The sequence below is a fragment of the Phaethon lepturus genome, unplaced genomic scaffold, assembly GCF_000687285.1.
Source record: "Phaethon lepturus isolate BGI_N335 unplaced genomic scaffold, ASM68728v1 scaffold16099, whole genome shotgun sequence".
Classification (NCBI taxonomy): Eukaryota; Metazoa; Chordata; class Aves; order Phaethontiformes; family Phaethontidae; genus Phaethon; species Phaethon lepturus.
In genome coordinates, this window is record NW_010565656.1 from 37851 (window position 1) to 50489 (window position 12639).

Sequence of the window (12639 nt, forward strand, 5' to 3'; positions counted from 1 at the left end):
GAGTTACAGCTAGGAGGCAGTGTCTGTACTTCAGGGAAATAGCACACTAAACAGTTTTCAAGAAGACATCAGTTTCTCAGCCTAGTCCTCTAGCACAAACAAAACAATGGTACTCATCACTATTACTGACGGGAGGTAACTATCCTAGTCATGAGTTTTTTCTGTATCTGCTGTGTGTTATTCTACAATTGTTGCCTGTGTTAGATCTTTCTAGTGAAACAACTGCAAGAAAATATTTTCTAGGAACTAGATAAATACTGAGAATTTTATAGAGTATTCCACTTGTGTAATGTAATCATAGTCCAGTCCACTGGAACCAAGGAGTTGTATGAGTCTGAATATATCGGAATCTGAGCGTCTTCGAAGACAAAGTTTACAAAATCTGTTCTTTGGCTCTCTGAAGAATGCTTAACATTACAAAGGGGAATTCCCTGTGATGATACTTGTTGCCAAAAGGATGGGATATTTTTCTTTGAAACAAAAATGAATGGGCTAACATAGGTCTTGGGGAAAACAAACCAAACAATGGTTATGAATCTGTACTTCACTTGCAAGTAGTTCACGTCACTGAATGTAATGAGCAAGTTTGTGGAAGGATATCTCTTTCTGTAGGGAAGAAGAATTAAATTATTTTAGGCTGTAGATTATTTTTTAAAACTACTTTAAGAATAAGGGAAAGATGTTAAGAATACTTCTCTTCTTTGTAGGTTGGACAAATTTCTTTTTCTTTCACCTCAGCTCTCTTGTTCAGGGTTTTGTTGTTGGTTTGAGGGGGTGGGTTTGGTTGGTTGGTTGGTTGTGTTTGTTTGGTTTTTTTTGTTTTTTTTTTTTTTAAGACCTGTTGTGCTGCTCAGATACATGGCTTTGGTCCCAGAAAAAAAAAAAATCTTCTTTCTTTTCCTGTTCTAGATTACATATCGATTACGGTATCTTCTCCGAGCAAGATGTGATGCTTCACCAGTGACTAACAATACTATCCAGTTTCACTGTGATCCTAGCTTCTGGGCTCAAAATATTTTCAATCTAGGTATGATAAAGTTTTATTAGCCCTTTGGCGTCTGGATCCTATTTTGAAAGGAGCTTTCTTTTTGTGAAGATAAATAGCCTCTGCACTATTAACTTTTTGGTTTACTTTGTTAGGTTTATTTCCTTACCTGTAGAAGACATTTAGAGTGTGTTGTATGAGATTTATGAATACTTATGATAAAGTATTAACAAATTTACCTTACTTGAATGGTACGTGTGATGGTGAAAATAGCAGCTTTCAGTTTTCTGGGCAACACACGTGCCTTCTGTCTTCTGAAACAAGGAACGAACACAATCTATAACCCTACTTCACATCCTAAGAAAGGATTCCAGAAGTCAGTCTCATTCTGCATCTTCCAGCCCTTTCTTCTACTTCAATCCCATCTTCCCAAGCTGAAATCCATAGCAGTAGCACAATATGTTTGAGAACATCATTATTTGCTCCCTTGTCATGCTGAACAATAAGCCTTGTAGAACTGAAATGAAGATAAAGGCAGAATGCTAAAGAAAAAAAGAAGAACAGGGAAGAGAACACCACATTTTGATGGTTGTCTTTCTTGAAGTTGTGGGGTGGAATTCAGGGGAAAGCATGTTTTTAACAGAGTTGCAAATGTACTTGATCTTCATTATCCTCATAGATTTTGCTCTAGTCTCCAAACTGGTCTTTACATTTTTTTTCTTACAGCTATAAGTTGCTAAGGTTTTTTGATACTGGTGAATCCCAGAACCTGGAAGCTTTGCAGGTACCCTACTTGGCTGATTGCATGAAAGTCTGAGTTTAATGCAGATAAGCATCCTAGGAACTCATCAGCTTATGAGCAGAAATTAGAGCTTAGAGGTGGTCTTATGATTTTTGACTGCTGTCATGCTTTCTTTCTCCACTGTTAGCTTGATAGACCTATTTTGGTTTTTTTCATGTGCAGAATGCTTTGCAAGATACCTGTGGGACCTTTTCTGCCTCTCATCAGAAAGTGCAGTCAGCTCCACAAATGTACAGAGAGGTGCAAATCTATGTTTCTTTACAGAGGCAGAGAAAGAAAGTGTTATGGCAGTGCTTTAAGGCAAACAAACTCCTTTCTTAGAATCACAATTCTGAGAAATTCTCAGAAAATAAATTCTCACAATCACCTTTCTCCACACACCAGGACATTGGATGGTAGCAAGGAAATTCTTAAAGTTCCTTCTTTGTAAATAATTTTCTTTGGGAAAGGAGTTGAAAGTGAATCTCTTGTTTTCAGATATGAACTATCAAGCTGTGTGGTGATAAATGTGAATTGCTGCTAAACTGAGATGATGCTTGTTAAGAGGGGGCTTTTTCTTGTGTTTGTATTTGCAAGTCTTTTTTGTTTATTTAATGAGCCACTGAACTGTTGAAATATGTTCCTTTAAATTCTGAAAAGTGCTACAATAGAAATGGCACCTGTATAGATCAGCATAGGAGTTCTTGTAACAGTTTATCTAAGTGATAGATAAAACTAGATCACGTTTATCTGGTTTCAGACGTCACAACCTTTAGGCTGTTACGTTTATGATCAGACATGTTCAATTTCTGTAGATAAACCAGATTTAAGAACCACTGAAGGAAAAATAAAATAAAGTCTAAGTAAAGAAACAAATTACTCTGGGAATGGCTTGAATTCCAGTCAGGCTGCATGTTGCTGACAGTGTGATAGCATCTGTACACTAATAGGATAGCTTTCTTACGGATTTGAGAATGTATTTAAGGAAATTAAATGTTGTATTTTAAGTGGTTGAATTCCACAAATTGTATGATAACCCATGGTTTTCTAGAATAATGGAAGGGAGTCATTCTCTGTAGTACCTTTGGGTAAGTAGCTTTATACCACAGATGTTAAGTCTGGAAAGACTTCTGAAGATGTAATTAGACTTGGAAAGAACAGAATAAAAATGTGGTATGGGCTTGACAGTTTGTTGTAGTACAGACAATACTATTCTTTGTCAAGGCAATTCCTTTTCTAGAGAAAGAAAGTAAAACAGATCTATTTTGACTGTAGTGAAATATGTGATAAAGCCATATATAAGAAACAGTATTATTCATCTGCATTTTTCTCTGCTCACTTTATGGCAAACATTGACTAGACCTGTTAGGGACATAATAAAGGGTATTAGGCAATAGATTGGTAGTATTTTTCCATTTTGTTTAGCATATCTAACATTTTTGCTAATGACTGATGTGGTAGAATCATAATTAAAATGTATGCAACACCAAAATTACCAAGTGTCAATATGAAAATATTATTGTTCGTGTTAGCTTTCTGCTCTGCTCTACACTACAGTGTGTTAGCTGGCCTAGACTCCCTCTGTGTCTAGATAGGGGACTAGAATGGTGCTACTTGCATAGCTTCTCAGCTCTAGGGATGAAAAAGAGTAATATAAAATGCAGGATGCCTTGCACCTCTGGGAGAGGGAGTATGAGGTGTCTAGCCCCCACTTGTATTGAAAAGCTGTTGTGCAACCTCCCACAGATTTTGGAATTTTTGAATTCTTGGTCTTGGACCGTAACTTTCCATTTGGTTTTTTTAATTTAAAAAAGCATCTTTGTCTTTTCCTGTACAAACAGTGTGCTATTCCCTTGAATCAAATCAAACTCTGTTCTAGTTGGAATTCATCTTTCTTGGATGAGGTAGCCAGAATTTTACATGTAAAGAGTTTCATGTAATCACACTGTATATCTCTTCAGATAAGATCTCTTACCCAGCATTAGTGTCTAAATGTCACCTGTCTAGTCAAATTTCATTCTAAGTCAGTGGAGAAAGATAAAACACCTCCTGGAGGTGCCCATCACATCCCAGGTGCTGTGTAGCAACTGAGTATCATTTGAGTATTCCATGATGTTGACTCAGAGGCCAGAAAGGATCTCAATACCTCTAAGTGTTATGAGACAATTAAATCTTTTTATCAGACGATTGGATCAGGATGCTCTTTTCCATGGAAACTTTGCTCCCTTGCTCTTCTGGAGAAGCCAGGACAGCTTCCTAGGAGAATCCACCATATAGAGGAGGCTGCAGCACAAGACAGTTTGCTAGTTTTTCCTTTTCTGCTTATAAAATGCAAACATTTTATTGCATGAAAACAAACAAAACAAATGGAGTCCTCTATCTCATGTTTCTCTATTCTTTACATTACAATAATGAATGATGACCTCATGGTATAAAAGGAACTAATTGTGAAAAACAGCATTTCTGCTAGCTGCAATATTGTGATATTAATTTTATTTTGTTTAAACCAGGTTCTTTGGTAATAGAAGATAAAGAAACCCCACCACACATTCCCAAGAGCCCTGTCATGGAAACAAACTTACAGCCACCAGGCAGCTTACCTTCAAACCAGCTGTCTAAGTTCCCAACACAGATAAGCTTAGCTCAGCTCCGACTTCAGCACATGCAGCAACAGGTTATGGCTCAGAGACAGCAAGCTCAACGCAGAGCAGGTCCAGTAAGTTTACCAAATCCAAGAATGGCAGGAGCCATGCAACAACCTCCTGCTTCTCATCAGGTAAGTTATGACTATTTCCAGAGAAGAGAGTCTTTTTTTCCATGGCGCTGAAGAAGAAAGTGAAGAAAGATAAGAAAAAAGAAAGAAATTATGTCTAGATGCCTAACTTCACATAGCTTCATCTTTAGCACATGGCTATGTAAATGGATTAGGGAACATCTTCTTTGCTGAGGATTGAATGCGCATTTTAAACTTGTCTGGCAGAATGTGTGGAAGCACTCAGCCTATTTTTATTCAGGGGGGAAAAAAAATCACATGGTATCCAACCATATATAGTGCTGAGCTACACATTTTGTATTTTTGTCAAATGATTAAAAAGTGAATCTGTCATTAATTTTTTTTCCCAGGCTTTTTTGTAGAAAACTCTGATTCTCCCATATAACTTCCAAAGTTGGAAATACTCTCAACTGGCTCTTGTGATGTATCTGCATTTATTATATCAGAATAATTAAAATCCTAGGTTTTGTTTTTAACATAGAAAAATAATGTGTTGTGTGGTCATTCAGATAAATGGTGCAGTACTATTTGTTTGCATCGAATTTGTTAAGAGTTTCAGAAGTTTAAAGGACTACTCGATAAAAAATTCTGGAACACTGGATAGATACCAGCTAACTTGCAGAATTGTTTGTTTGTTTGTTTTCATGCAGGCACCTCCACGTTTGATTCATTTTCAGAATCATAGCCCCAAGTCCAATGGTTCAGCTCTTCCAGCACAACAGATGAGATTCCCACAAAATCAGAACCTACCAAGGCAAGCAATAAAGCCCAATCCGTTGCAAATGGCATTCTTGGCACAGCAAGCTATAAAACAGGTAGTTTCTTTCCCTTTTCACTCGCCATGTAGAAATAAAACATAAAATGTGCTTTATATTATCTTACTTCTATTATTATGTTTCTAGAGTGCTTTTCAGTTAGAACAGAGACTGCATTTTTTTCTATGACAAGATACCCACAGTTTTCTTAATGCGATACCTTGTCAAGTTTCTTTCATTTTGACAGTTCTAAGCAGCTGAAGCATTACTGAAGTGAGCCACTGTGTGTGCTATGTGGGTGTTTCATTCTCGTTTGCTTACCGTGATTTCTGGCCACTTACGCAAAACTTAATGTGGCCATGGTCTACACACTACAATCAGTGAGTAGGCAGATCAGAAAATCCCACTATTTAGCTTAATGTTAGTGACTTCATTAGCAACCAGGTAAAAGCTTTACTAAAAAGCTATAGCTGCTGCCATTCTCCAGACTATGCCAAATCTGGATTTCTACAGATGAGAGAAAAGAAAGTCTACAATTTTGGGAGTTCTGCTGAGTAAGACTGATCAATATCCAGCTAATTAGCAGTTGCACTGAGGCAGAAGCAAACACTTCAGATATTTTCTGCATGTTCAGGAAGACAAATCTTTATTAAAAAGCATATTAACACATAAGTTGTTAGGTATATGGAAGGACAGAGAAAATCACGCCACTAGAGGTAAGCAGGGAAGAATCAAATTAATCTGATCTGTGACCTGAGAATTGGAGTAATACCATTCATGTTTGCAATGGTTATGATGTCAGAGAACTAATTCCAACTAAATTGAAGAAAGCTGTACAATAACTAAGAGAACCTGTAGTAACAAAAACTAAGTCACTTCTATTTTGTGCCTCTGAAAAGAAGATTGGCCTGTCTGCAAGCCTTTCTTTCAAGTGTTTTCATTATCTAGTAATATCTTTCTGAAACTAGAAACCAGTAAATAGAATGACTGACTAAAAGGGAATTGAGCAGAGTCAAATTTTGCCTACGGTTGCCATGAAATTCCATTAAAGTCATTGGAAACTGCATATGTCTAAATGAGAAAGAAATTTAGTCTGACTTGACTGTGCACTTCATATCATGGTGTTAAACATATATGTGGGTGGAGATCCAGTCAGCATTTCAAATTCTTAATCACTTTAAGTTGTTAAGGGAAGCACAACATCAAATACTTGATGGCATCCAAGTGATGCTGTAGCTATTTACTTAATAAAGCACTGGAGCTGTGCATTGGAGTGCACACTCCAATTGGAGTTGCACACAACTCCAGTGCAAAACACTGGAGTTGTGCATTCAGCCTATTATCTGTAATGCTTTTTTTCACTAAAACACTTACATTTCTCTCACAACACTGTCAAAGGAGCATGAAACATTAATAGATACTTAACAATAAGATACAGCTTTGAATTTAAGAATTCACATTCATTTTTTCTGTTCATAGTTTTCAACTACTTGTCATCTTCCTTTGTAAGATTGGTTCTTGAAATTTAGGTAACTTCAGAGTAAATCAGGATTTTATGTTTGAATTCAGCTTACTGAACTAAGCTCTTGTTTAACTGCTGAGTTAGAACCAGTATATGCAGTAGATGAGATCTGTTGAAAAAAATAATGCTGAATTGTGGATTATCATCTTTTCTTTTTAGTGGCAGATCGGTAGTGGACAAACTTCAACTGCCCTTTCAACTGCAAGCAGCACAACATCTACTCCATCCAGCCCCACAGTCACTAGTGCTGTAGGATGTGATGGGAAGACATATGGTCCCCCTGTGATAGATTTGAGTTCTCCAGTGGGTAGCTCCTACAATCTACCATCTCTTCCTGATGTAAGTGTAACATAAGAGCAATGTTTTATGGATTCTATTCTGAAGTAAGTCTTAATGTTTGGGAGAAGTAGAAACCTTTTATACTGAAACTCTTGCCCCGTTTGTCAAAACATGAGACGGTTCCAGAAAACAGCAATGCAGGTTTGCCTGCATGTTGCTGGTAGTATTCTTAGGACTGTTCTGGGAGACAGCTGTTAGGACAACTAAGAAGAATAGCATTGCAGGTTGTAATTGTAATTTGACTTGTTTATCTTGATTCTGCATATTTTTCCCCCAGTCCCCACAATGATACTGACAAAAATGAGTTTTCTTAGCTTTTGTTTACCAGTGTCCATAGATGCCACTGGTTTGCTGATGGTCTTTCTGGTAAATGTTTAACATTTTTTAAAATATATTTTTAACTCATTAAAAGGGTTATCTTAAGTATAGATATATCTTCTTGGTATATTAGGTATATTCCTTATATCTTTTCCTTTTGGTACTTCTTCAGACTAGATATTAGGAAAAAATTCTTTACTGAGATAGTGATCAAACATTGGAACAGGCTGCCCAGGGAGGTGATGGAGTCAGCATCACTGGAAGTATTCAGAAGACATGTATACGTGGCACTTCAGAACATGGTTTAGTGGGCATGGTGGTGTTGAGTTGATGGTTGGACTTGCTGATCTTAAAGGTCTTCTCCAACCTTAATGATTCTGTGATTCTTTTCTTCATATATCCTCTAACATGCCTGTGAGCTGGTGATAGAAGGAGCATCACTTATAAGATCATGTTTTCTTAAGCTTCTAAACTTCTCTTTCACAGTTTCTTCTGATTGGTATGTGTTTGTCAGAGGTCCACGTTAGAGCTGTTGAATTTTAGTCAGTTGCCTTTATTCTTTCAAATAACTGCTGAATATTCTTGTGGTCTAAGGTTTGTAGATACCCGAAATGTCATGGTTTTCTAGTCATAACGTGCTGTAACTCTCTGTTTCTCCCACATGTCTTTTGTTCTCATCAATAAACTCTCAGATAAAAATGTTCTATTTTTTAAATGGAGTACATAGAGTGCAGAATCACAGTATCTGTCAGGCTTAAAAGGAGAACTACACAACAATATCATAAAACTACGTCTGTGAGACGTTTTAGCATACTGAGTTTTGTCCACAGTATTATTATGAACTCTTTTTGTATATGGTTAAGCTTATGCTATTAAGATGTATGGCCCAAATCACTGTAAATATGCTGACCTAGCAGAGGCTTCTGCATCCACTTTGGATAAATCTAGCTTATAAATAGAAATTTCAGTTGATACCAGTGGATTTGTGAGGTGGCTGGATAACTGAGAAAACTGATGCCAAGGTGTCTTATCAAATGTGATCTTATGTATTGCAAAACCCCTAACATTTCAAAAGGTCATTTCTCTTTATCAAACCAGAATGTGCAATTTTTACAGAAGGTTAGAATGGTAAACTGGGAGCCCCTAAAACAGTTTCAGTTTGTCTGGTCTGGGTTGTGGGTGGAAAGAACAAGTGTTGGTTTGCTATTTGCATTTTGAGTCAATAAGCATGGCCGCTGCCCAGAAGGTATGTGTGGCAGATGGAATTGAATGTCCTTTGAGGTTCTTCCAGTCCTGTTAAACACTGGTGGATTAATGGGTAGTTTGTGTATTGCTTATTATCTTTTTTAGACTATATAACATGAGCATGTCAAAAGAAGGTATGGAGATAAAAATTCATCTCTTACTTCAATGTGTGAAAGCTACCTGTCTGTTGTAAGCCTTCTCTGTAGCTGATGGAGAAAATTGGCACTTACAGAATCATCTGATCTTAAAACGAAGCACTGTCTGGATTTGGCCATTTCTTTTCTTTTTAGAAAAAACAAGGTGACCTGTTTTAAAGTAACCACCTCAGTTTTTTGGATGGCTAAAGTTAGGTGTAATGCATTTTAGTCTTCACCTTCAAAATAACCTATGGCAGAGGCATGGGGTAGTTGTTTGTTGTTGTTTCTTTGGAGGTTTTGTTGTGGTGTTTTTTTCCCCTCCCAACACTAACTGCTTCCCCTCTCTTCCACACCTTTTAGATTGATTGTTCAGGAAACATCACACTGGATAATGTTGTAAGGAAGGATGGCACTGCAGAGCAGAATCAGCCAAAACCCGCTTCAAACAGAACTGTTCAGTCACCAAATTCATCGGTACCATCCCCAGGCCTCTCAGGTAATTGGAATGTGGTACAATTTTCTGTTTAAGTGGTGTAATGGAAAAATCTAATGTGACACTGTTAACACTGGCATCAGAATTGGTTACTTCTATTTTTTTGTCAAGGATGAGAAATATGAAAATGAAGGCAAAGTCATAGAAACCCTAGTAGGTGGTAAAGTTGAGACAATATTTTCACAGAATCATTAAGGTTGGAAGGGACATTCGAGATCATCAAGTCCAACCACTAACCCAACACCATCATGCCCCCTAAACCATGTCCCAGAGCGCCACATCCACACATTTTTTGAACACTTCGAGTGATGGTGACTATACCACCTCCGTGGGCAGCCTGTTCCAATGTTTGACCACTCTCTTGGTAAAGAAATTTTTCCTAATATCCAGTCTAAACCTCCCCTAGTGCAACTTGAGGCCATTTCCTCTCATCCTATCACTAGTTACTTGGGAGAAGAGACCAACACCCATGTCGCCACAACCCCATTTCAGGTAGTTGTAGAGAGCAATAAGGTCTCCCCTCAGCCTCCTCTTCTCCAGACTGAATTTTAGCATTGTCAACAAAAGTAAGTGGCTAGATCTTAAATACATGGAGGGAAAAACTCAATATATTTTAGCGAATTGTCTAGCAATACACAGAAAAATGTCAGTCTTAGGTGTACACCAAATTAAAACCTAAAAGCTGTGGTAGGAGTCAAGTATTTGAAAAAGCAGGATAGGATGTAACAGGAGACAGTGGCTAGAAATGGTGACTTGGGAAGTTCAGTTTGGATATTAGAAAATCTTTTTCACTAGGAGGGTAGTGCAGCACTGACATGGGTTGACCAGAGAGGTTGTTGTTGTTATGGGTAGCTAAATGTGGTGGACTTGAAGGAGCCAGGGGACTCCTGTCACCATGCCTGGTGGCAATCAGCAGCTCCTCCTTACTCCCACTTCCCAGTCCGGCCTGTAGTGAGGCTATGTGAGCGTGAATTCCCAATAAGCACTTGCATTCACAGACAGCACAAATGGCCCACTCTGGTTTCTCAGGAGCGATGCTCAGCAAAAATGTCCTTCGCAAGTCTTTTGGCTATCTGGTCCCCAGACTTCTTCCTATTCGCCAGCTTGTCTGGCTTAAAGTTCCCTAGCAGATCTCCTTAGACATCTGCTAGAATTTAATAAGATAAGACAAAACAAACTGCAGTGATCAGGTGGAGGGGTCACCCAGGCAAAGGTACTGACCTATCAGCCTGCTTACATGCAATGGGCCCTCCTTCTCTCTGTTATCTGATGCTTCTCATCCTCTCATGAATTTGTATTGAGTGAGATATGGGTTAAATGAATAACACTGCAGGAGAAATTTTCCCCCAAACCTGTGTACTTCTCTGAGTCACAGCTCAGACTTGGCACAGATGTGTGTTTTGTTCTAATCTGATTCTTCTATCCTAGGAGGAGTCAATGTGACAAACATACACCCTCCAATTCGTTCACCCAGTGCCTCCAGTGTTGGGAGCAGAGAGAGGTAAGGAGAGTGGGACAGAAGAAAATGTAACGTCCACCTCCATAGAACATGCCTCAGTCTCTTCTCACATTAATAAATTAACTTCTATATGAAGTTGATTTCCCTCGCCTTCTCTATTAACAGGCCAGGCCTGACGGCTGTTACAGCACTCTTTGCATTCTAAAAGTAGTAATTTCATTTGTAATATATTAATAGCACGCCTAAAAATGTGTTAACTCTGTAAATGATGGCTAGGTTGGCGTTATTAAAAGAATGCCAAATCTAAATCAGGTTTTAAATTCAGAAAAATCAACTAAAGGAAAAAGTTGCATGTTGACAGTCCTTATGGAACTATAAATGACTTTAGATTTAAGGAACTGATGTTACAAAGAGGGTTATTAAGAATTTTCTGCCATAATACAGTTAGTTAAGTGAGCAGTAGATATCTACTGAGAGTCTACAGAAATGTTTTTATCCCATAGTGATGAAATATTAATGAACAAATAGATTTGTACGGTGTTGTTTGAACAGTGCAGATCCATTAATGTGTTCCAATAAGTTTGAGCATACATCTGACATAAGATTAATTTTTTATGCAGAGAAAACTCAGATGACATTCATCCTACCTGAGTTGGAAATGCAGATGCTTTTTAATATAGAATACCTTTTGCTCTATTCCATTTATGTGGTAAATTCTGTGAAGGACTCTTATGAAGTGTTTAAATGTTTGTCTGGAGAGACTTTTACTTGCATTTAAAAAAACATGATTCTGTCTAATGCTGCTTGAAGTAATTTTGTTGGATTTAAAATTCTTCATTATTATTTAAAAAATAAACATAAGCTGGTATTTTTGAGTTTGGTTGTCCATTCTCATCCTATTATGACTAACCACATGAAAAAAGACAGATCTAGTTCTGAAAGTAGGGCCCCAGTTTTGGTAGAGCTGCAAGGCTGTAAAACTCTTGCAAGGTAATGTAAATACGTGTTTTATTTGGCTTATTCATTTGTGTGGTTTACAATGATCAGTTCAGCTCTGGGGAGACACCGGCCTTCTCCAAAATACAGCAGCATCTCCTCCAAAGTGGGATGATGTTTAGTGGAAGCGCTTTTTTTGTGTATAACCTAGAAGAAATGGAGTTATTTGAAAATCTTGCACTAATGGGAAATAAAACCATGAGTAATTATCTAGTTCTGGAACTGCACCATTAAAATTTTCCCTTTTCGTAATGCCTTTTCAATATACATGAAAGGAAATGAACTTGGATGTTGTATTCTATAAAAGTAATACTGTAGTGCCCAGGATTCAAAGCAGCAAAATGGATTAGCATCCTGAGGTCTTGGAAAGCATCAGTGTACAAAAGGCATCTGGTTCTGACTCAATTTCCCTTTTTTCCTGCTTCTTTCTGTCATTTTCAGTTCTGGCTCCTCCAGCAGGCCACCAGGAGCTGATTCTACACACAAAGTCCCGGTTGTTATGTTGGAGCCAATCAGAATTAAACAGGAGTCAAATGCAGCAAATGAGAACTTTGATTTCCCAATTGTTATAGTGAAGCAAGAATCAGAGGAGGAATCCCGGCCTCGGAATGTAATATTAACAGTTATAAAGATCTCCTTTCTCTGTGGTGGAGGGTATTTTGCATTTATGGGGAATAAAATAATACACTAGTATTCTGTTGGGGGCTTTTTCAGGAGAAAACTAAAAAGCTAAATAGGAGGAAGAGGTGACAGTCAAAAACTAGCTCTACTGCCAATTCAATTAACTGGTGTGATCAGACTGCTTTTAGAATCATAGAATAGAATCACAGAATCAT

General features: G+C 37.7%; 1 protein-coding gene across 1 annotated transcript in view; it reads left to right on the top strand.

The window, feature by feature from the left end:
- Positions 1 to 12457, top strand: part of LOC104627141 (transcription intermediary factor 1-alpha-like) — a gene marked incomplete at both ends in the record, with an annotated part of 28122 nt that extends 15665 nt beyond the window's left edge. The window contains 7 exons of the mRNA XM_010295256.1: positions 910 to 1027; positions 4277 to 4542; positions 5190 to 5354; positions 6976 to 7155; positions 9216 to 9351; positions 10777 to 10849; positions 12245 to 12457. Of these exons, the coding sequence (XP_010293558.1) occupies positions 910 to 1027; positions 4277 to 4542; positions 5190 to 5354; positions 6976 to 7155; positions 9216 to 9351; positions 10777 to 10849; positions 12245 to 12457 (1151 nt within the window). The remainder of the gene's footprint in view (positions 1 to 909; positions 1028 to 4276; positions 4543 to 5189; positions 5355 to 6975; positions 7156 to 9215; positions 9352 to 10776; positions 10850 to 12244) is intronic.
- Between the last annotated feature and the right edge of the window lie 182 nt (positions 12458 to 12639).